This window comes from Callionymus lyra, chromosome 3 (genome assembly GCF_982586985.1).
Source record: "Callionymus lyra chromosome 3, fCalLyr1.hap1.1, whole genome shotgun sequence".
In the NCBI taxonomy this organism is placed as follows: Eukaryota; Metazoa; Chordata; class Actinopteri; order Syngnathiformes; family Callionymidae; genus Callionymus; species Callionymus lyra.
In genome coordinates this window covers 30,133,106-30,159,128 of record NC_141820.1, presented here as the reverse complement: position 1 = coordinate 30,159,128, position 26,023 = coordinate 30,133,106, and the positions used below count along the sequence as shown (strand labels likewise).

At 34.2% G+C, this 26,023-nt stretch overlaps 1 protein-coding gene across 3 annotated transcripts in view; it reads left to right on the top strand.

Annotated features, from left to right (window-relative positions):
- The window catches only part of adcy2b (adenylate cyclase 2b (brain)), a 360,789-nt gene that overhangs the window by 308,460 nt on the left and 26,306 nt on the right, over positions 1-26,023 (top strand). Inside the window, exons 1-7 of one of the 3 annotated variants that reach the window (XM_087787524.1) lie at positions 3,426-3,508; positions 4,792-4,882; positions 6,738-7,206; positions 19,286-19,483; positions 21,692-21,853; positions 22,381-22,530; positions 25,341-25,489. In XM_087787524.1, coding sequence (XP_087643650.1) covers positions 6,943-7,206; positions 19,286-19,483; positions 21,692-21,853; positions 22,381-22,530; positions 25,341-25,489 — 923 coding nt within the window. In that variant the 5' untranslated portion in view covers positions 3,426-3,508; positions 4,792-4,882; positions 6,738-6,942. Of the gene's footprint in view, positions 1-3,425; positions 3,509-4,651; positions 4,727-4,791; positions 4,883-6,737; positions 7,207-19,285; positions 19,484-21,691; positions 21,854-22,380; positions 22,531-25,340; positions 25,490-26,023 lie in introns of those variants that run through there. The other 2 variants (XM_087787523.1, XM_087787525.1) reach the window with 2 other exon arrangements.

Sequence of the window (26,023 nt, the reverse complement as noted above, 5' to 3'; positions counted from 1 at the left end):
CTTGCAGGTTCTTAAGTCTGTATTTATAATTGTACTTATTTCTGCTGTTGGCCTTTTTTATTAAACATTCCATCAACTGTACGTACTCTCAGTTTTGATTCAAAGAGCCTGTTGATTAAAGACTGAACCTGCATTAAAATATCAAAAACAACTAATTCAATAAGCGTTTTACAGTTGAAAGTTTACTTAAGTCAAATCTCAAGTAGATCATGAAAAGTATTTTATTAATACAGTAGATATCCTTTACTTTTAAAAGTATTTTAATGATACATAATTATTATCTGTATTGTAATAAGGGGAGGGAAGGGATGATGTTATTCTATCATCTGTTATGTTCCTTTTAATTTGCGCTTTGTTCTTATTCTTGCTTTAGTTGCTTTACCTTCTATTGTCTGCTCTGAACTGGAAATCTAATTTCCCGAAAAAGATCTCCAGACGGATTAGTAAAATCAATCTAATCTAATCTAATCTTATGTTCTGTTTATTACTAGTATTAAGATAAACAAATATTTCGTCCACAAGCAACTATCTAGTGCCTTCAACACCATCCAGCCCACTCTGCTGCAGGACAAATTGACAGAGATGCATGTGGACCCTGGTCTGGTCTCCTGGATTACGGATTATTTTACTGATCGACCACAGTATGTCAGGCTGAAGGACATCACGTCTGACACTGTGGGGTGCAGTACAGGAGCACCTCAGGGGACAGTACTGGCTCCTCTCCTCTTCACCATCTACACTTCAGACTTCTGCTACAACTCAGAGTTGAGTCTCGTCCAGAAGTATGCTGACGACACTGCCATTGTTGGATGAATCAGGGACAACAGCGGAGACGAGTACAGGAGTCTGATACGTGACTTTGTGGACTGGAGTGAGAGGAACTTGCAGCTGAACACCTCAAAGACCAAGGAGCTGGTCTTGGACTTCGGGAGGTCCAGGACAAAGCCACGTCCAGTGTCCATCAGAGGCGACGAGGTGGAGATAGTTGACAACTATAAGTACCTCGGTGTGTGGCTGGACAGTAAACTGGACTGGTCCTGCAACACAGACCATGTATTGTATATAAGAAAGTTCAGAGTAGACTGTACTTTCTGAGGAGGCTTCGATCATTTAACATCTGCAAGAAGCTCCTCTGCATGTTCTACCAGTCTGTGGTGGCCAGTGTCATGTTCTATGCTGTGGTGTGTTGGGGTGGGAATGTGTCCAAGAGGAGTGTCAACAGGTTGGACAGGTTGATCAGGAGGGCTGGTTCTGTGGTTGGCATGAAGCTGGACTCACTGGTGACAGTTGCTGAGAGGAGATCACTGAACAAACTACTGTCCATCATGGATGATGACAGTCATCCTCTGAACACTGTCATCAGTGAGCAGAGAAGCAGAATGAGTGCACAAATGCTCCTACCCAGGTGCAAAACTAATAGACTCAAGGACTCATTCATTCCTCAGGCTATTAAATTGTACAATTTTGAGTTTGGGGGCAGGAGTGGAGTGAGAGTATCTTGACATTCGGTTCTATGTTAATTTTTGTATCCTTTGTCTTTGTTATTTTTCTTTGATCTATGTTCTTTATCTTTAGACTTAGACTTAGATTTTATCATCTTGTTCTTTCTCTTTGTTCTTGTTCTTATTTTATTCTGATTATTTTATGAAAAATTGCTGTATTTGCTTAGGATCATTTGGAAAAAAACTATTTCAATCAAAGTCTGCCAAAGCTAACCTAACCTAACTATCATTGGCATCACACGTTTCAACTCAAGGACTGCCAAAAGGTCATTTTCAGAGCCCACTAGATTTCACGCTTTGTGTGAAAACATGTGAGCAACTATTTTAATAAAACCTTCTCGTTTGGTATTATTATCATTATGTTGGTTCTAAATGAATCAATTTCACTCTCTTGTAAACTAAAAGCGTTTTTATCTAAATGGGAGTTGCTGGAATGACTGTGAGCTCGCATTGATATGCATAGAGTGAGTCTTCAGTCCCCATATATTCCTCTCACCACAGCGATGAGAACTGATGATCCCCAAACACTTTCAATTAATTGAGTTCGGCTCCCAGCACTTCCAAATAGCATGATTTTTTCTTCTTCAAGAATATGATGATAAATGTTTCTTTAAAACAGCCTCTCACTTATACACATTTATCTTTTCTTATCCTCAGTACAAATTAAACCCAGTTAAAGAAGCGACAGTTCTTTTTAATTCAATTAATCGAATCAGATGTTGCAAATGGGCACACGTGTGTCTCTGCTTAAATAAATTCATGTTCATTAATCTTGTCTTTGTTGGTACTTGGAGTATATATAAAAACATTTTGATTTAGTCAGCCACCAGAAGTTCACACACACACACACACACACACTTGAGGTGAACAGAATCCCACATTCATCAAACCATCGGTTAGTGACACAAGATGGATCATAGTTCCTGATGACTTGAGACCAACACTTGTTGAGTTGAAGACATGTGTCTCTGACTGTCATGTTTCTTTACAGAATTGCTTCAATATAATTCAGCTGTAGGGGATTATATGCGGAGGATCATTTATCCAACAAGGACAGCTAAAAACAATTAAACTATTTAAGTAACCTCCTATCGGATTTGTTGCCTCTTCATAAACTAATAGAATATTCAATGCATGTGATGTAAAAAAAACAACCATTTATAAATAAAGTGAAATACATTTATACTTAAAGTCAAACAATGAAATGTAGCGGTACAAGGACGCAGTACCATTATCCACCGGAGGAGGGAGACTCTTGGTGGCGCTCCTGTCAATCAATCAGTACCTGGTCGTTGACTTGAAAGGTAAGAAATTGAGCATTAAATTAAAAATGCGCTGCTGGAAATTGGTTTAATATATCTTTTATATGTTTTATAAGAATAATACATCTCACATTTAATCACCACGACTTGACTTAATTCTCAAAATGACAAGAAAAACACCAGGCGCAGCTAAAACTATTTAAGGTAAGGTAAGGTAAAACTTTATTGATCCCTCAGGAGGTCTCCTTCGGGAAATTGTTTTTTTCCAATAGCCAGCAATTTTTCATAAACAATAAAGAATAATAAATAAAAAATAAAATAATAAGAAGAACATAAAGAGAAAAAGAACACGATGACACAATCTAAGTCTAAAGATAAAAACAGAACATAAGATAAGAACACGAATATAGGTCAAAGAAAAACAACAAAGACAAAGGATACAAAGACTAACATAGAACAGAACATCCAGATACTCTCACTCCACTCCTGCCCCCGAACTGAGAATTGTACAATTTAATAATAATAATAATAATAATCTCTATTTATATAGCGCCTTTCTAGACCAGGGTCACAAAGCGCTTTGAATGAATGAGTCCCTGAGTCTATTTGTTTTGCACCTGGGTAGAAGCATTCGTGCACTCATTCTGCTTCTCTGCTCAATGATGACAATGTTCAGAGGATGACTGTCATCATCCATGATGGACAGTAGTTTGTTCAATGATCTCCTCTCAGCAACTGTCAGCAGTGAGTCCAGCTTCATTCCAACCACAGATTTAGCTACGTTAATTAGCTAACAGCTAAGCTAAGCTAATACTTTTACTTAGTATTTTATGGAGGAGAAAGTTCTTGTTATTATACTCAAATGTCGATGGTAACATTTAACCAAGATGTGCTGTTACATGTCTCACGAAAATGTATCAGATGTTGATCATTTCAAAAGAATACACATTTTAAAATCGTAGAAATAAATGTAATAAACACACACGCCATGACGTCTGTGTTCACTGAAGCCATACATTTGCTTTTAAAGGTCAATTGTGGTTTTCCTGTACTTTTAAACTAATGACCAAAGAGCCTTATGGAAAATGTATTAAAATATTACATACATCTTTAAATTCGCAGTTAAAGTTTATTTTCTCTCTTAGCACATCTTTGTATTATTATTGCATTTTTCTTGTTCCGTCCACATCTTCTTTATTATGACTGGTCAAAGGCCGCGGAGCAAATAATAACACATCATAGCGTCAATGAACCACAAAGGATTAAATTGTAAAATAAAAACCTCTTAAAATTATCTATTCTGAGATGTGTTTCTGATCTTTCTGCTTTTTCATTCACGCTGAGGCACCGAAGACCCAAAACATGAACCCAAATAGCAGATAAAAGTTAATTTTGTTTAAATGCGGATGTGCAATTTATATTGAGAACCTGATGTGACAGAATCCTTAATAGGACTGTGTTGAAGCTATAAATCATCCTGACGTTTAAGTAACGTCAAATGACCTTGATGAAGGCAACGCTGTTAGATTTAAAAAAAAAAAAACCTTCATGTTTTTTTTGTTCATTATTAAAGAACACAAATATACAACTTAAGTCTGACACTGAAGCCACAGTAAAAATGAGAAAAAGCCCCTAAAACCAATCTGTCAATAATAATTTATTTTTATACAGTATTTACTTTTCTGCACATGTATTACTATTTATCATCAACATAACAATTATTAAAACAATATATTAAGATTAGACGCTTACCTTAGGTCTTCTTCTCCATCTCTGCCATCAGTAGGTTCTGGAACCTGGTGAGCCTTTTTTCAATGATACATGATGGCAGGACATGATGAGGTCGCTGCCATTATCATTAACTGTCATTATTGTCATCACACTTGCTCAATGGATAGTGCTGCTCTGTGATCCTCCGCTCGAGCTTCCTTCACAAAGATTGATTTCTCCCGTCCAGATATTGTCAGAGTATTTATGTCCGTACATTTCTGTGACCTCTATTAATACTATTGTTTCCTTTGTTGCAGATCTTCTACCCTTTCTACTCTGGACCGGTGTGTGTCTAAGAGGGAAGAGGCATTTAAATATATCTTGACATCTGGACGCAATTTTAAAAGGGTAAGACACAGCCCTGATCATGTATTTAAATTCCGGCTGTGGATGATTTTGCTAAAAAAAATGTTGATGAAAAAACGTGATCATGTCCATCATCTTATTTTTGAAATTAATGTTCTACCCCTTGTTGCAATGGTGTCAAACATTTGGTCCCTGGGGCCTGAGTTTGACGCATGTGTCTTATCAGGAACACCCTAAGGGGGGGCTTCAGTGTATCACAGCTGCTTGGACAGAGAGTTGTTAATCGCAATAAAAATAGGCTTTTGTTTCTCTCTTCCTTTTATTATATATTTACAGTAGAAAACATGAATTATGATCGAGAAAATCTCATTCAGCCCGTGGGTCTTCACATCAGTGCAGCAGCTTAGCCAGTCACTGAAAAAACAGTCACATTCTCGCTGAACTTCATCTGTTCGTCCCTGCTAATGTCTCCAAAATGATCTTGAACGATTGTTTCTGGCTCCCCCAGTGTCACAACAGTGTAGCTGCAACGTTTGGCTTCTCTGCACATTGGTATAAACATGATGCATGTAAATCTTGTTTACCAAATTAGATTAAGACTCTTTGTGTGTCCGTTTCTGACAGGTTTTATCTTCAGGCAAGTTCAAAAAGTCTCATATGAAAACACTGTCTCACTGCTGGACTCTTCTGGCAGGGTTCAAAACAGCTAGAGAGTTAGGTTAGGTTGGGCAGAACTTTATTGATTTGAAAAGTTTTTTTCCAATTATCCACAGCAAATACAGCAATTTTTCATAAAGAATAAATACAATAAAATAAGAACAAGAACAAAGAGAAATAAAGATAAAGAACAAGATTATACAATCTAAGTCTAAAGATAAACATAATGAAAATAGATCAGAGAAAGAAGAAGAAAAATAACAAAGACAAAGGATACAAAGATTAACTTAGAATAGAACATCATGATACTTTTACTCCACTCCTGCCCCCGAACTCAGAATTGTACAATTTAATAGCCCGAGGAATGAATGAGTCCTTGAGTCTATTTGTTTTGCACCTAGGAAGGAGCATTCGTGCACTCATTCTGCTTCTCTGCTCACTGATGACAGTGCACCACCTCCAAGGGACTCGTTGTATAAACAAAGTGGGTGTGATTAGAGCTGGCTGGAGGAGGAGTGAAGCCATTATTACATCACAATGGATCTGCTCTCGTAACCATGCTCGGGTAGAACTTTATAAAGTAATAAGTTCAAAACATGGTCATGATGAGAGACTTACTGCATCTTGGAGAAGAAGACTTCAACATTTGAAACATGAGATTAAGTCAGGACGGTTGGGTTTTAACATTAGTTAATTCACTGAATTCACAAGAATTTCAGGACAAAACCAAATATATAAAGTGAATAAGTGAGTTCAAAATAGACTTCAACGTGAAGTGAAAGAGCTTTAAACAAATATAATAAATTCATTATTTTAAAAATCTAAAAATCATAGATATGACTTGTTAATGTAATTCCCATGTGTTGCTTCATGAGTTGATGTAAGCCAAATGAAGTTCTGTAAAGCAGTCTTCACCTTATTAACTGTGTTCCTCTGGTCTCTGTATCATGTCGGCATTCTCTTCTTAGTCATGCGTCACTGTCATGCTGTTGCTTTTGGAATCATGCTCTCACACGGACCTTCCCTGACTGCTCATAATTCAGGGTCCGCACACTCACCCCCCACTACAACCACACGAGCACACACCCTCTTCTCTTCCCTATCTCTCTTCCTCCCTCCGAGTTGATCACATTCTCTCCCTTCCTCGTCGGCTTGCGCTGGCTCTCATTCTCATTTGCACCTCGGCTCAGTGACATGCTGCCTCTTCGCTGCTCAGCCACTGCTTCCTGTCTCCCCACAGAGCAGGTGTGTGGTTGTCGTCGCTGAAAAGTCTCACCGAGGCGAGGACGATTCACCACGGCGGAGAGGAGGATGGAGTTCAGATGTCAGTCCATCGCAGCAAACTTTTGAGCGTGCGGAGACCAAGCTACACAGACAGGAGCTGACCAAACCACCTCAAACAGTTTCTTGTGTTTTGAAGATCAGTGGCTGAAGCCCAGGAATCCATGTGGCAGGAAGCCTTATGGACCCGTGGACGCTACCTGATAGAGAAGAGTGACGGCGGCGAGGGCGCCGAGGGTCCCGAGAGCCTTGGAGATGGCTGTCCCGGGTTTCAGGGAGAACTTTGTGTGGAAGGGGACAAGCCCCAGGACTGGCTGTATGAGTCCTACTACAGGATGAGCCAGCAGCATCCACTGATCGTTTTCCTTCTGCTGATTGTCATGGGAACATGCCTCGCTCTCCTTGTGGTCTTCTTCGCCTCCGGGCTGGTGAGTTACTTCTTTTTCCTGTTTACATAGAAAAAACAAACTCGTGTGACTCAAAAAAATAAAATTCTTGTTAGATTTGAAAGCCAAATATGTACAAACATCAGATGTAAAAGCTTGACTGTATCCTCTTGTCCTCAGTCATCACTGGGATCTTGCGTGATTTCATTTTCATACTTAAGCTGCAGAGGTTCTGGAGTTCAATTGCAACACAAAAAATGTACGCTGTGAATATTTGGTTAGTTGTTAGGAAAAAAAAGTTGAATTATTTTATTTTACAAACACTTTATTAAAATATAAACAATAACATAACTGTGATAAAAATAATATGTGATGAGTTTGAAAATAAAAGTAAAAAAGAAATGTAATTTAAGATAACTATTAACAAAAATGCATGTAGAAATGTTTTATATTAATGTTAATCTTTTCCTCTACATGCTCACTTGTATTTTATCAAAGCATTCATGAGGAATCACTGCGTACATTTGCCATTTATAAAACACACCCAAAGTCTGAGGTAGACAATGAGATATTTATTTGAAGGTTCATAAACCAGTAGAATGGAAGTAAGCTGCACTCTTGTGGGTTAACCTCATCAGTAATGGATCAATAGTGTTCAAAAAAGTTTTCCACCAAAGTAGATATCAAACAAAAGTCAGACGCTGTCTCTTATTGACACGCCTGTGAGCAGTGAACGCAGCGCTCGCGTCTGAACTCATGGCAGACGATGCTTCTGAGTGAGATGGATCACTTAACCTAGTGGAATCATTTCACCCTGAAGAGTTTAAAAAAAGGATTTTGGAGGAGCTATAATCTTTCTTCAACGAATCAACTTTCCCTGGTTTTGATCACCTCACATGAACAAAGCTTCCATGTGATTCAACACTTTTTCTTGGTCTGACGTAGTGTCGAGACAGACACCATTCTGTCATGTGAACGTGTTTTAATGTGAATGACAAGTGACAGTCATTTGTCCCCTTTGACCCTGAGTGGGTCATGTCAGTCTTTTTTAAAAGGCAACACTGAGACCGGATGGTCTGCTGACGTCTCACCAAATTATGTTCTGGTAAAGCATTGCTATGGTAAATCAAAAGGGAGCGAAGCCGATCATCTATCATTCTGCTTGAAGAAGCCTTTTCCTCCCTACCTGATGTATGCAGTGTCTGGCCACCTCTAAACACCTCACACATCTTTTGTTCTTTTTAAACTACAATCAATTTAAATAGTTCTATTATTTTTATTTAATCACACCGTTTAAAATAGTTAAACAAATGAAGCTTATCTTGCCCTTTAAATTATATACTTTATTGAGTATTGTTTTGATTGTTTAAGCGCTTTGTGACCCTGGTCTGGAAAAGCGCTATACAAATAAAAATGACTTACTTACTTACTATATATGTTTCATACATTTTGAATTGAGCATTTGAAATACATATTTAAAGTAATTTGTGTAATCAAACTAAAATATATTTTTCTTTTTCAATATAATCATCATAAGAAAGTTAAATGCATAAAAAAAGGTGTGCATTTGTTGAAAAAATATGTATTTGAGCCTCCAAACTTGGTTGAAAGTGATGGTTTGTATGATTATGTGTGACAGCGTTCATTGAGCACCACTTAGCACTTGCTTTACTGAGTACATCAAGAGCGGGCTGAAGCTGTGTGGGCTTCGCTGCTTTTGTCGAGTAAATAAGGTGTAGCACCACAAACATGCACTCACACAAGCTATTTTCTTTCAGGTGCTGCTTTTGTGCTCTAAATTGCTCTAAACACTAAATTGTCAAACCATTGTTTTCAAGAATTGCAGCCCAGGCTCACATTCAATTGAGGGGGGAAAAAATGAAGCAACCCAATTGATTCCTTCACTTTTATTTAGACCAAAGTGATGGATTGTGTTGCCTAAAACAATCCTCTTGCTTTCTTTGGAAACCTGTGCCAATCTATTCTGCTGACCTTATCAGACTAACAATGTCCATATCCTTCATAATATTTATACTTTGATGCTTTAATCAATGAACATGTCGATGCTGTTAAAATCCAATATTGCTGCTGGTGATGATAACCAAGGTAACACTGGGAGATGTTGCCTTGAAACCTGCAGAACTAAAGAGTGTGACTATTTTAACCATTTCAAGTGTTTACTGTGATAGTGTGTAGGGTTTGCACGTTTCATTTTGTTAAACACTCACACATTTCTTAGCATGTCGTTTGGGTGTGTTTCTCAGAGGAAGTTCCCCATTTCCTTCAAGACTATCAACATTTGATTCTATAAATATCTTGTCATTCATTTCAGGGTGTGCACGTGCGTGTCTTCCAATTTTACTTGTGTTTCAAATCCTGATCATGACACTTCTATGATTTATGGCTTTTGCCTCAATTTGAAATTGTCAGTCATCTTTCTGCTCCCGATTGATTGGCATTTCACATTTATACTTGTTCCCTAAGGCTTTTTGTTTATTGATATTTAAATTGGTAAACCATGTCCATTGGCCAACTATTGATTAGTCATCTACCCTTTCTTCATAATGAAGACATGGCGGAGAAAAAATGTAATTTAAGATTATTTTGTTACAAGTCGGAATGTACTAATTAAGTACTGAAATCGTTTATAACGATTCTTAAGCAAGTTTTCTAATAAACATTTATTCATATAAAACTACATGATTTAAAATTGTTATTTCGTTATTTTCATAATTCTTTTAAATGTTCGTCTTATATATTCAATCTAGAAAAGAGACATCAAACTCTAAATGTCTTATCTTATCTAATCTTATCTTATCTTGTCTTGTCTTGTCTTGTCTTGTCTTGTCTTGTCTTGTCTTGTCTTGTCTTGTCTTGTCTTGTCTTGACTTTACCTTTATCTTAGAGGAGTGTCAACAGGTTGGACAGATTGATCAGAAGCTCTGTGGTTGGCATGAAGCTGGACTCACTGGTCATCCTCTCAACACTGTCATCAGTGAGCAGAGAAGCAGATGGAGCACGAATGCTCCTACCCAGGTGCAAAACAAATAGACTCAAGGAATCATTCATTCCTCGGGCTATTAAATTGTACAATTCTGAGTTCGGGGGCAGGAATGGAGTAGCAGTATCTTGATGTTCTGTTCTATGTTAGTCTTTGTATCCTTTTTCTTTGTTATTTTTCTTTGATCTATGTTTTTTATCTTTAGACTTAGATTGTATCATCTTGTTCTTTCTCTTTATTTCTCTTTGTTCTTGTTCTTGTTCTTATTTTATTTTTTTATTTATTTTTTTCTGAAATATTGCTGTATTTGCTGTGGCTAATTGGAAAAAAAAAAACAATTTCCAGAAGGAGACCTCCTGAGGAATCAATAAAGTTCTACCTAACCTAACCTAATATATTCAATCTAGAAAAGAGACTTCAAACTCTAAATGTTTATCTTATATATTCAATCTAGAAAAGAGACTTCAAACTCTAAATGTTTATCTTATATATTCAATCTAGAAAAGAGACTTCAAACTCTAAATGTTTGTCTTATATATTCAATCTAGAAAAGAGACATCAAACTCTAAATGTTCATCTTATATATTCAATCTAGAAAAGATACTTCAAACTCTAAATGTTTATCTTATATATTCAATCTAGAAAATATACTTCAAACTCTAAATGTTTATCTTATATATTCAATCTAGAAAAGAGACATCAAACTCTAAATGTTCATCTTATATATTCAATCTAGAAAAGATACTTCAAACTCTAAATGTTTATCTTATATATTCAATCTAGAAAAGAGACTTCAAACTCTAAATGTTTATCTTATATATTCAATCTAGAAAAGATACTTCAAATTCTAAATTTGTATCTTATTTATTAAATCTAGAAAAGAGACTTCAAACTCTAAATGTTCATCTTATATATTCAATCTAGAAAAGAGACTTCAAAGTCTAAATGTTTATATTATATATTCAATCTAGAAAAGAGACTTCAAACTCTAAATGTTTGTCTTATATATTCAATCTAGAAAAGATACTTCAAACTCTAAATGTTTATCTTATATATTCAATCTAGAAAAGATACTTCAAACTCTAAATGTTCGTCTTATATATTCAATCTAGAAAAGAGACTTCAAACTCTAAATGTTTATCTTATATATTCAATCTAGAAAAGAGACTTCAAACTCTAAATGTTCGTCTTATATATTCAATCTAGAAAAGAGACTTCAAACTCTAAATGTTTATCTTATATATTCAATCTAGAAAAGAGACATCAAACTCTAAATGTTCGTCCTATATATTCAATCTAGAAAAGATACTTCAAACTCTAAATGTTTATCTTATATATTCAATCTAGAAAAGATACTTCAAACTCTAAATGTTTGTCTTATATATTCAATCTAGAAAAGAGACATCAAACTCTAAATGTTCATCTTATATATTCAATCTAGAAAAGATACTTCAAACTCTAAATGTTTATCTTATATATTCAATCTAGAAAAGAGACTTCAAACTCTAAATGTTTATCTTATATATTCAATCTAGAAAAGATACTTCAAATTCTAAATTTGTATCTTATTTATTAAATCTAGAAAAGAGACTTCAAACTCTAAATGTTCATCTTATATATTCAATCTAGAAAAGAGACTTCAAAGTCTAAATGTTTATCTTATATATTCAATCTAGAAAAGAGACTTCAAACTCTAAATGTTCGTCTTATATATTCAATCTAGAAAAGAGACTTCAAACTCTAAATGTTTATCTTATATATTCAATCTAGAAAAGAGACATCAAACTCTAAATGTTCGTCCTATATATTCAATCTAGAAAAGAGACTTCAAACTCTAAATGTTTGTCTTATATATTCAATCTAGAAAAGAGACTTCAAACTCTAAATGTTCGTCTTATATATTCAATCTAGAAAAGAGACTTCAAACTCTAAATGTTTATCTTATATATTCAATCTAGAAAAGAGACATCAAACTCTAAATGTTCGTCCTATATATTCAATCTAGAAAAGATACTTCAAACTCTAAATGTTTGTCTTATATATTCAATCTAGAAAAGAGACATCAAACTCTAAATGTTCATCTTATATATTCAATCTAGAAAAGATACTTCAAACTCTAAATGTTTATCTTATATATTCAATCTAGAAAAGAGACTTCAAACTCTAAATGTTTGTCTTATATATTCAATCTAGAAAAGAGACTTCAAACTCTAAATGTTTATCTTATATATTCAATCTAGAAAAGAGACATCAAACTCTAAATGTTCGTCCTATATATTCAATCTAGAAAAGATACTTCAAACTCTAAATGTTTGTCTTATATATTCAATCTAGAAAAGAGACATCAAACTCTAAATGTTCATCTTATATATTCAATCTAGAAAAGATACTTCAAACTCTAAATGTTTATCTTATATATTCAATCTAGAAAAGAGACTTCAAACTCTAAATGTTTGTCTTATATATTCAATCTAGAAAAGAGACATCAAACTCTAAATGTTCATCTTATATATTCAATCTAGAAAAGATACTTCAAACTCTAAATGTTTATCTTATATATTCAATCTAGAAAATATACTTCAAACTCTAAATGTTTATCTTATATATTCAATCTAGAAAAGAGACATCAAACTCTAAATGTTCATCTTATATATTCAATCTAGAAAAGATACTTCAAACTCTAAATGTTTATCTTATATATTCAATCTAGAAAAGAGACTTCAAACTCTAAATGTTTATCTTATATATTCAATCTAGAAAAGATACTTCAAATTCTAAATTTGTATCTTATTTATTAAATCTAGAAAAGAGACTTCAAACTCTAAATGTTCATCTTATATATTCAATCTAGAAAAGAGACTTCAAAGTCTAAATGTTTATATTATATATTCAATCTAGAAAAGAGACTTCAAACTCTAAATGTTTATCTTATATATTCAATCTAGAAAAGAGACTTCAAACTCTAAATGTTTATCTTATATATTCAATCTAGAAAAGATACTTCAAACTCTAAATGTTCGTCTTATATATTCAATCTAGAAAAGAGACTTCAAACTCTAAATGTTTATCTTATATATTCAATCTAGAAAAGAGACTTCAAACTCTAAATGTTCGTCTTATATATTCAATCTAGAAAAGAGACTTCAAACTCTAAATGTTTATCTTATATATTCAATCTAGAAAAGAGACATCAAACTCTAAATGTTCGTCCTATATATTCAATCTAGAAAAGATACTTCAAACTCTAAATGTTTATCTTATATATTCAATCTAGAAAAGATACTTCAAACTCTAAATGTTTGTCTTATATATTCAATCTAGAAAAGAGACATCAAACTCTAAATGTTCATCTTATATATTCAATCTAGAAAAGATACTTCAAACTCTAAATGTTTATCTTATATATTCAATCTAGAAAAGAGACTTCAAACTCTAAATGTTTATCTTATATATTCAATCTAGAAAAGATACTTCAAATTCTAAATTTGTATCTTATTTATTAAATCTAGAAAAGAGACTTCAAACTCTAAATGTTCATCTTATATATTCAATCTAGAAAAGAGACTTCAAAGTCTAAATGTTTATCTTATATATTCAATCTAGAAAAGAGACTTCAAACTCTAAATGTTCGTCTTATATATTCAATCTAGAAAAGAGACTTCAAACTCTAAATGTTTATCTTATATATTCAATCTAGAAAAGAGACATCAAACTCTAAATGTTCGTCCTATATATTCAATCTAGAAAAGAGACTTCAAACTCTAAATGTTTGTCTTATATATTCAATCTAGAAAAGAGACTTCAAACTCTAAATGTTCGTCTTATATATTCAATCTAGAAAAGAGACTTCAAACTCTAAATGTTTATCTTATATATTCAATCTAGAAAAGAGACATCAAACTCTAAATGTTCGTCCTATATATTCAATCTAGAAAAGATACTTCAAACTCTAAATGGTTGTCTTATATATTCAATCTAGAAAAGATACTTCAAACTCTAAATGTTTGTCTTATATATTCAATCTAGAAAAGAGACATCAAACTCTAAATGTTCGTCTTATATATTCAATCTAGAAAAGATACTTCAAACTCTAAATGTTTGTCTTATATATTCAATCTAGAAAAGAGACATCAAACTCTAAATGTTCGTCTTATATATTCAATCTAGAAAAGAGACTTCAAACTCTAAATGTTTATCTTATATATTTAATCTAGAAAAGAGACATCAAACTCTAAATGTTCGTCTTATATATTAAATCTAGAAAAGAGACTTCAAACTCTAAATGTTTATCTTATATATTCAATCTAGAAAAGAGACTTCAAACTCTAAATGTTTATCTTATATATTCAATCTAGAAAAGATACTTCAAACTCTAAATTTTTATCTTATTTATTCAATCTAGAAAAGAGACTTCAAACTCTAAATGTTTATCTTATATATTCAATCTAGAAAAGATACTTCAAACTCTAAATTTGTATCTTATTTATTAAATCTAGAAAAGATACTTCAAACTCTAAATGTTCGTCTTATATATTCAATCTAGAAAAGATACTTCAAACTCTAAATGTTCGTCTTATATATTCAATCTAGAAAAGATACTTCAAACTCTAAATTTGTATCTTATTTATTAAATCTAGAAAAGAGACTTCAAACTCTAAATGTTCATCTTATATATTCAATCTAGAAAAGAGACTTCAAACTCTAAATGTTCATCTTATATATTCAATCTAGAAAAGAGACTTCAAACTCTAAATGTTTATCTTATATATTCAATCTAGAAAAGAGACTTCAAACTCTAAATGTTTATCTTATATATTCAATCTAGAAAAGAGACATCAAACTCTAAATGTTCGTCTTATATATTCAATCTAGAAAAGAGACTTCAAACTCTAAATGTTCGTCTTATATATTCAATCCAGAAAAGATACTTCAAACTCTAAATGTTCGTCTTATATATTCAATCTAGAAAAGAGACTTCAAACTCTAAATGTTCGTCTTATATATTCAATCAAGAAAAGATACTTCAAACTCTAAATGTTTATCTTATATATTCAATCTAGAAAAGATACTTCAAACTCTAAATGTTCGTCTTATATATTCAATCTAGAAAAGATACTTCAAACTCTAAATGTTCGTCTTATATATTCAATCTAGAAAAGAGACTTCAAACTCTAAATGTTTATCTTATATATTCAATCTAGAAAAGAGACTTCAAACTCTAAATGTTCGTCTTATATATTCAATCTAGAAAAGAGACTTCAAACTCTAAATGTTCGTCTTATATATTCAATCTAGAAAAGAGACTTCAAACTCTAAATGTTCGTCATATATATTCAATCTAGAAAAGAGACTTCAAACTCTAAATGCTTATCTTATATATTCAATCTAGAAAAGAGACATCAAACTCTAAATGTTTATCTTATATATTCAATCTAGAAAAGATACTTCAAACTCTAAATGTTTATCTTATATATTCAATCTAGAAAAGATACTTCAAACTCTAAATTTTTATCTTATTTATTAAATCTAGAAAAGAGACTTCAAACTCTAAATGTTATCTTATTTATTCAATCTAGAAAAGATACTTCAAACTCTAAATGTTTATCTTATATATTCAATCTAGAAAAGATACTTCAAACTCTAAATGTTTGTCTTATATATTCAATCTAGAAAAGAGACTTCAAACTCTAAATGTTTGTCTTATATATTCAATCTAGAAAAGAGACATCAAACTCTAAATGTTCATCTTATATATTCAATCTAGAAAAGATACTTCAAACTCTAAATGTTTATCTTATATATTCAATCTAGAAAAGATACTTCAAACTCTAAATGTTTGTCTTATATATTCAATCTAGAAAAGAGACATCAAACTCTAAATGTTCATCTTATATATTCAATCTAGAAAAGATACTTCAAACTCTAAATGTTTATCTTATATATTCAATCTAGAAAAGAGACTTCAAACTCTAAATGTTTATCTTATATATTCAATCTAGAAAAGATACTTCAAATTCTAAATTTGTATCTTATTTATTAAATCTAGAAAAGAGACTTCAAACTCTAAATGTTCATCTTATATATTCAATCTAGAAAAGAGACTTCAAACTCTAAATGTTCGTCTTATATATTCAATCTAGAAAAGATACTTCAAACTCTAAATGTCCGTCTTATATATTCAATCTAGAAAAGAGACTTCAAACTCTAAATGTTCGTCTTATATATTCAATCTAGAAAAGAGACTTCAAACTCTAAATGTTCGTCTTATATATTCAATCTAGAAAAGAGACTTCAAACTCTAAATGTTCGTCTTATATATTCAATCTAGAAAAGATACTTCAAACTCTAAATGTTTATCTTATATATTCAATCTAGAAAAGAGACTTCAAACTCTAAATTTTTGTCTTATGTATCAAAGTCCTTCAAACAACTAAAACTTTTAGCAGTCGAGGTCACAAGATGAAATAATTGTATCTTTGACCAACTTTCAACGTTGAGGAAGTATGAGTCTGATTCTCACATAGAAATACCTCCAAGAATAAAAGGACAATGTAAGGTAAGGTAAAACTGAGGGATCAATAAAGTTTTACCTTACCTTACATTGTCTTTTTCTTCTTGGCGGTATTTCTATGCTTGTCCTTCTACATCAAAGACACATCCAATTCATTTTTAATACACTCCCCTTCAAGGTCAAGATATCGACCTGAACATGAATCTACTTTTGAGTCAACCTTTCCCGGCCAAATAATATCACTTGATTGGTCAAATTTTGGTCTTTGATTTTGACATTTTGACATGTCAAAATTAAAGCATAAAGTATATTAGAACACAGTTGATGATCACACCTATCTGTACCAACTAGGCACAGAAATAGCCTACTTATGGAGCCTATAAAATCAACTTTAGTTTTTGAAATAAAGGATTTCAGGTTGAGACAAAAACACTGGTTGTTTTGGTTAATAATAACAATTTCATGATTTTGACCAAATTTGCCAAATAATAGTCACCATGTCCTGGCTCCTGATCCATATGAATGGATGATTCGGACCATTGATCATGATTCATTAATGTTTTTAAATGTATAATGGATACAATTTATCGTAACGACAACATTATCTTCCATAATTGTCTACAGTTCTACCAACAGATCATGTCTCACTGGACTTTTCATGACTGTACTACAATCATGTCGGAAAGAGCTCCTAATTGTGATTCTGCTTTTGTTCTACACACTAGCTGTCAGTTTCTTTGCATAAAGGCTGCTGCCAACTGAAATGTAATGTAATAATTTATATTAATACCAATACGATATTATTCCCATCGTTTCATTTCCTGCGAAAAAGTGCAAAATCTTCCAGTCGCTCGTCTATTCTCTCGGCAATATAATAGTGAGTTTCAAACTGTTAATAATTGTTCTGAAAGACAAAGCAGCTCATAAAAGCAGGTCTATTTGACTGCCGTGTCTGGGGAGATTTCTTTCTATGCAGGCTTTCAGAGGTATGTGCCCTACAGTCAAGATATATAACAACTGTTGTTTTTACAGTTGTTATATATTTTGAATGACGAGTCTACAGTCCTTCTTAAATCCTTTCAAGGATCCAATTCACGTTTCTCAGCAGCTCTGGGATGTAGACTCGTACTACCTCGCCTTCATTCACTGTTCACATGAAGCCTTTTCAAAATCAGTGTGTATAACAGTAGTTCTCTGTAGCTGTTTCCTAATGTTTGTTGGCTGAACGTAATCACCTTTGGTGGCCAATAAATGAATGAACAAATGCATCATGGGAGGAACCCCAGGAGCCATCCTTGACAAAAACTATATTTTAGTATACACTTGAAAATATATTCTATTTGTTCCAAACCTCATTTATCTCATCATTATTGATACCATTAATTAACCTTTTGTATAACTTTTGACCTTTTTAAATCATTCACATAATCAACTATTAACATAACCATCTTTCTGAAAACACTTTTTCTGAACCTCTCTCCTTATCTTTAGAAAAACTTGCGAGGTACTAAGTTGTTTAATTTGGTTTTATTTATTTACAGGGTCATCTGATCCATCTTAAATACTTTCCACTTATTTCAAAACATAATCAATTAAAGTAGTATATTCATGTATATATATATAATATTTTAAATTAAACCCAATTCCTTATTTTATTTTGTCACTTAAAATTCCTTGTGGTGAGTATCAGCCTATCAATCATCCTACTGATAACTCTGGGGTGTGTGTTTGTATGTGTTTGTGTGTGTGTGTGTGTCCATTGTAGTGTTTTAAAATGCTGAGTTGAACGGTTAGCTGCAGAACTGATACAGTAGCACATTCTCCAGGCTCAGACTGTCTGTCTACGAATCGACTGTTGCTTGTGGGTTTTTGTTAATCATTTGTGGACAATACACATTTAGCTAATCCAGATGTGAAATTAATTTGGCTTTGATTAATGTCTGTCAGTATTGTGCCAACTTTGAATCTTCTGAACCGATACTTGCTCAATCAAGATCGAATCAGATTCTCACAAACTGCTCGGATAATTACAAGAAAAACCCAACGATTTTTCTACTAATACAATTACTCATAATGTATTTTTCATGTAATTCAATATTTTTTTTAGCATTAGTACTAGAGTTGATAGCAATAAGCTTGAAAGCACAACAGACTTGCACATGTGCACAACGTAGTGTAGAAGCGTCGCAGCAATAGAATTAGTTTAGATATGACTTTTTTCTTAATCGGAAAATCCCAAATTAAGTAGTTATGGGAAGGTATAGCTCAGGTTCTTAAGTTCCCATAAGTTTGGAAAACCGTTAATATGGGAATATTCAGATATACATACACATATTGTGGAACTAGATTCCTAAATTTCAATTATAAACTTAAACATTAAAAAGTTGGAAATATGGGAACGTGTCAAATCTCAACCTTTAAAATATCAATATATAAGAGAAGAGAAAAAGAGCTCCAATGAGCTCCAACAATGAGCAACAGTGGTGAAGAAAAACATCCTTTTCACAAGCAGAAACCTTGAGTAGAACCAAGACAGGGAGACTGGATGAAACAGTTTGGTCTTATTTATGTAAACATTTGAAAAAGTGACAATTTCCATTTCCTTTCAGAATATGGAGGACCACTTGGCTTTCCTCATCACAGTGCCAGCTGCTCTCTTCCTGTTCCTGTCCATATTTGTCCTGGTTTGCATCGAGTCCATTTTCAAACGGATGCTCCAGCTCTTCTCTCTGCTCATATGGGCGTGTCTGGTGATCATGGGTTACCTGTTCATGTTCTCTGGAGGAATACTCAGTCCCTGGGACCAGGTTGGTGCATCTGGTCTCTCAATGGTGATTTTAAGAGATAGAATTATTGATTCAAGGGGATTTATATTAAGATTTGACATGTCTTCCATACTGGGGGGTTTTATTCATCCAAAAAACACAAACCCAACAATTTGTGGGTCATTTACTAAATTGTTATTATGCTATTGTTCAATATTAAAAAGTTGACATTTCGAGATAAAACAAAAGTTCAGGGGAGCTTTATTTGATTCTCATTCTCAAAGAATTTAACTTTTTTATCTGCAGGCTATCGTTCAAAATGAAAAGATTTCTGTCAATGAATTAAACTGTAGATGAGTTCAATGTGCCAGATGAGGGCAAATCAGTTGAAAGACACTTCATTTTCAGTGCTAGACTATTTGACAGATGAATTCTACTTACTTCATCACCTTGTCTCACTCCCAATTGATCAATTCCTGGTTTCTTCACCTCCTGCTCTAAATCCACCAACTCGTTTCACCCCATCGCTCTGGTATAATTACCTCATATCCCTTTACCGTTTCTCTCCCTTCCTCCCTTTAGCACTTTGGATATGTTAACCACCTCTGAGAGGGACATCATTCCCAGATGTAAATCTTCAAAGCTGTCTAGACTCAGGAAAAAGACATATAAGGAGCCTTGATGATTTGAATTTGAGTATTTTTAAAAGACATGATGATGATGCACAATTTCCAAAAGCACTTTGGAGCAGGAACAAACTTTACAGACATTTACAGACATGTCCAATCTAAAGAAGTATTGAACAGGAATGGCCAAGAAATTCTTCTGGACAAGACGGATTCGTCTGTGGCTGGATAATTGCTTTAAAGATTGATTCAGACACCAGGAAGGGTCCGGTATCACCAGAGATAAGATATATTGACCCTTTTGGGATAAAAATCCAACACTTAGGCGTTATTGCTTTAGACAACACTTCAAGTTGTGGTACAGAGAAAAGCCTTCAAAACAAAGCGCACAAAAAGCAAATGCAGGTGCAAACATCCAAGATGTGTGACACATTTGGGGAAGCAGGGTCGAGCTATCAACATTCTTTTAGATATCACATTTGAGGTGACATCTAAAGTATCACTTAAGTTAAGAAAAATCTAAAGTTCCATCACCTTAGTTAATCAGAGTCTCAATTTAATGGTGACGGTAATAAACGTAACTATTGGATTAAGCCTCTAGAAGATTTACAAAGAGCTACAATTCTTCCTCTTTGATCCACCTTTTTTACATTTAACATATATTCTTTATTCACCAGTAATACCAGGTAAAATAACTTGGGTTCAAGGGGTACAACAAGTTTTTCTCAGTTGTGCTTTTTACTGCATGGCATGTCAGTAAATGCGTTGAAGATGATAAAAGAGATGTAGCCAATTCAAAGAAGATAGTGTGCAAACCAGGAGGAAGAGTTCCAGTTGCTTAGTTTGTAAAACAGCACGATAGTAGGTAGGGTAGAAAGTTATGACTGAAATATGGGCGGGATAAATTGGGGTGATGGTTGCTGCGGTTGCCAATTCAAGGAGCTGTTGGAGTTGTTTTTAGATTCAGGGCAGATTGCAACGACGTGTGAGAGTCTATATGAGAGACACATGCAGTGATCTGTGGGATTATAGCAATTTAACCAACCTCAATACACAGTTTTCAATCCCTCAGCTAAAGAGTTTTGGCTAGTATACAGTATGCAAGGCATTTCTAATCTACACTGACAACTGCTGCTCGTTGCCTAGCAACAAAGTTAAAGCCCTCATCTTACTTTTGTCGTCTTCCTTTGTTTGTTCTTTTCTTAGAAACCACCCCCCCAATTTCATAATCATGTTTAACTTCTGTTCTTTGTTTACTTGGAAGCAGGACACATTCAGGGTCCCTTCATGTTTATAGTGAAAAGGTGAGGCACTTTCATGTGATAGAACACTTCATTAAAATGAGAGAACAAGCAGTTTGATAATGTCATACATGCAGAAAAGATGGACCTTGAACCTGGCAAAGAGTGGAAACAGGACATGCAGGGAGGTCAGAGTTCATTTAAAAAAGACCGGCTCGACATGTCACTACAACAACAGGAAAGGGTGGACCGACGGGGAAAAATGGGGTTGTAAGAAAGTCGGATGTGCTCATCACAGATAAAATATAAATGATTTAGTACTATGGTATGTACAGCTGTTGGAAGATCAACCGGACAACATTAATCTTGTCCTTTATTTCCAGGTGTCTTTTTTTCTGTTCATCGTGTTTGTTGTGTACACCATGTTGCCGTTCTCTATGAGAGGAGCCATTATCGCCAGCGTTATCACCTGCTTCTCCCACACTGTCACCCTCAGCATCTGTTTGGCCTCAACTGTCACAGACCTGGAACCATTAGTCTGGCAGGTAAGATCCCCTTCCATGAGTGAATCTGAGGTAACCCTTCTCAGCAAAACACACTTTGACACTGGCCTGAGTCAGGCTGACTCCTAACAAATCGCGAGAACCACAGGCTAGCATTCGGTAAACGTACGGTCCAATAAGAGATATTGAACATCTGCTGTTCTTCCAGGAAGAAATGTTAAATAATGAATGAGTGATAGAGGGATCGTTGTGTAAACACGTTTTTATTGGATTTTACACTAGTTCTGACAAAAGGCCAACGATGAATGGTCCAAGTATAAGCTTGTAAAACACCAATCAATCAACTTTTTCCTGTATAATGTGCACTAATGGTACAATAAACCATTAAAGCACATGCAGGTAAACGTCGACAAGCGGAACAATAAAAAAGCATCAATTGATTTGATGCTAAACACTAAGTGTGGATTTTCAGAGCAATGAGTAAGAAGACAGAGTCACACAGGTATAATCTGAAAACCTTTCTCAACAATTAATGTGGCTTTTTTGTCCAATGTTTTTGTTTGTGGCAGATTTTAGCCAACGTTATCATTTTCGCTTGTGGAAACTTGGTGGGAGCGTACCACAAGCATCTGATGGACCTGGCCCTCAGACAAACCTACCAAGACACGTGCAACTGCATAAAATCCCCCATCAAGCTTGAATTTGAGAAGCATCAACAGGTACACACACACTTACATACACAGATACACAATGGGCTCTAGAGGCAGATCAGTGGTTCCTGAAACAGTGGTTATAAATGAAGTTGAACCTCCTGTGTGTATCATGTGACTAACAAGACAAGGAATGCCTAAAAGCATTGCCTTATCGTCCAACTTTTGGTTGTCATCACGAAAGCAGTGCAAAATGTCTAGATATCTTTAATAAAATTGGACTATTAAAGAAGAGAATGAATCAATTATTTTTCCCATTGGATGACATTTTGCATCCGGACACACTCATTTTAAAAACATTTCACGGAACAACTAAGCCCTGCATTTCCATTGATATTGTCGACTTAACATTTGAAACCACTCTAGTTGTTCCCTAGAAACAACAACAATTTGAAAGTACTTTGAAACTAATGATTCATTTTTTTCCATATTAATATAGTATTTAAGTGTTTTTCAGATTTGTGGATGTTTAGTCATTTCTGGTTTAAAGAGTTTAAAGTCTAATATGAATTTTAAAACTTACCTGTAGTAGCTAAAACTTGGGTGACACAGTTGGTAAGCATTCAACACATCTTAAAAAGTATTTTGTTAGTGTAAGGAAAGATGAACTTTTATGTAATATTAGCTCACAATATGTTGTTCGAATGGAGAGAAATGAGCAGAGGTAAGACTTTTCTGTGGTTATAAGAGAACATGTTATCAGATGTGATGAAGGAAGGTTTGTAAGAACACACTGTTCAATGAGATTCTCTCAGTTTGAAGGGTCACTTTTAGTCATCTCTTTTAACAAACAACTGCACCATATTTTATAGAAATTAAAACTGTAAATGACTATAACAGTTGTGCTTTAATAGCTGTGTTCATTTAATACTTTTAAACCTTGCACTCTGCAGTTTGGGTGGAGCCAACTGAAGAGATATTTATTATGCAGTGACATTTTCTTGACATTAAAGTCTCTGACATGGCATTTACTATTTCTTGAATAAAAAAACACATTCAACTCGTCATTAATAATATAATAGGTTGTAGCTTGATCGCCATGGCATCTGGCTTGGAAACTTCTGCGTTGGTTTTGTCAGAATATGTGACTTGTTGTCAAGGTACACAGTGCATGGGGTTTGTTTAAAATAAGTTTTCCGAGCCCATACAGTAACACGCTCATGTTTTTTTCTTTAGCATAAACTCAAACATATGAGGTGAACAACAGTTCAGCTCCTCAGACTTTATTACCTCTTAGTCAAGATGATGGTTCAGATGCTTTCCGTGCAGCATAAATAAAGAAGTGGGTGTGTTGAAGAGTTCTATTTTTAGAACTTACTCTCCCCCTCAACCCTCGATCTACTTAATTTGCTGCTGTGTTTTAGGAAATGAGCCTGTGGTGTGTGAAGAATGTAATGACCCTCTTCACCGTGATCTGCATTGATGACTCACATACCCCTCGGGCGACTCTCACACACACACGGCCATGATGGACAAGCCTCCTAAGTGTTGTTGTTTGAGTTGCATTATAAATTGTTTTGTAATTGTTTTCATTATGGGTTTTTAGGGTTTGTATTGCTTGTGTGAAAATACCCAAGTTTTATTGCTCAAATATCCTGCATTTAATACCATTTTTGTTCCAAAATGTTTTATCAAACTCTGGCCCAGGGGCCACAAATCCGACAGTTAAGTTGTTGCTGTTTACAAAAAGCAAAAAACAAAGTATATCCCAAGTCATTGGTGAAAAAGTACAGCTTCTGTCACATCATTTTCTACTTTTAAGGTAGAGCCAAAACAATACTGATGAATGACATATGTCACACATTTCCCCACTGTGGGACAAACAAATGATTATCTTGAGCCAACTGTCCTTCGATTCTGAAGTGACCTAGAACAATTCTTTCTAACTTCACACTGATCAACTCTTGTATTTTGTAACTCTATATTAAACTGCATTTTGTAGCAAGAGTAACGGTTTTAGGGTCCTTTGATGGCACCTCTGTGGTGTCACTTTGTGTCACCAATTGCAACAGAGTAGGCGAGGTTGGGGATTTGAGCCTGTCAATATTAAAGGACCACAGAACCAGAGACAACAGCTAAATTGTCCTCTAAATAATTCAATTTTTTTTTTTACCATCATCACTTTATCATAAACCTTTAAAAGCCCTAAAAATAAGCTTTGAGTGGATATGACTTACAATTGTACTTCAATTATACTTGTCATAAGGGAGATCTGGTTCTATCCTTCTAAATGTTTTTTAGTTGTGGTGAATTTTGGCAATTTTGTGAACTTAACATCGGCTTATCATACCACAACTAGCCTGTAGTCATTGTCAGTGGTTCTCTGCTGTAGTTTCACCCTCTGTTTCCTGATGGGGTTGATTTTGCACAGGTGTTTCTCCACCACACCACCTCAGCCACACACACAGAGATGCACACAAAAGTCTCTTTTTATTTTAAAAAAAATGTTAAAATCTAAAAATAAATTCCACATTGGCGATGACTTCTCGACAGATGGCGAGTTTTTTGATGTGCTCAGTTGTATTTTATGAACTGCCTTTGTGTAGACGTTTAATGGCTTTCCTCTCTCAAAACATGCATTAAAAATAAGTATTGAATTGTTTCCCACTGTTTGTTACGCAGTTATTTTACTTGTTGTTTTTAATTTATTTTGTATTCATTCCAAATGATACAAGAGTCAAAGAATATACCAGACAGACTAAAAAAATTTTTACTTTTAAGCTGCTACATCTCTTTTTTGTCGCTTCTTGGATTTAAATTGTCAAAGAGTTTATTAAATGAGTTGTTACTTATTTCTGTTGATTTCTTTCTTTGCGAAGGAGCGTCTTCTTCTGTCTTTACTGCCGGCTCATATAGCCAGAGTAATGAAAGCCGAGATCATCCAGAGGTTGCAGGGGCCAAACTTTGGTCGAACTGAAAGCACCAATAACTTTCATAACCTTTACGTACAACGCCACACCAATGTGAGGTAAGAGCTGTCTGTTCCTATCCTCCTGCTTGACAGAGAAATTAGTTTTCTACTTTAATCTTATTTGAAGATTGCTCTTTTCATCTTCTCGTCCAAGCCTGTCCGCTCTTATCTTGCCCTCAAATGTCGATTTCTGTTCTTCTCTGTTCTCCATCTAATCTTTAGTTAATCCTTCCCCTATGTTCTTGTTCTAGTGGCCAGATTCAATTTGGATGAAACCCTTCTCCAGAGTACACTGACGCCACTCTGCTATGAAAATTAGACGACGTCTAGTGTCCATGATATTGCTTTAGGATTAGAATGCTCAAATCCAGGATTACTATTACTGTATCTCCTTGGTCTATAATGGAGGAGAACATAATGAGGACGTTTCAAAACAGCAAGGATAAGATTCTGAGGCCAAGCAATGACAACGCAGGCAACAAGTTTTCAAATAGACAAAGATGAAAAATGCATTTCAGCGTAACAAGAAAAGGGAATATTATGAGAGGATTGCAGTGTCCCTATAAATATGTAATGGTACTGCATTTGAAG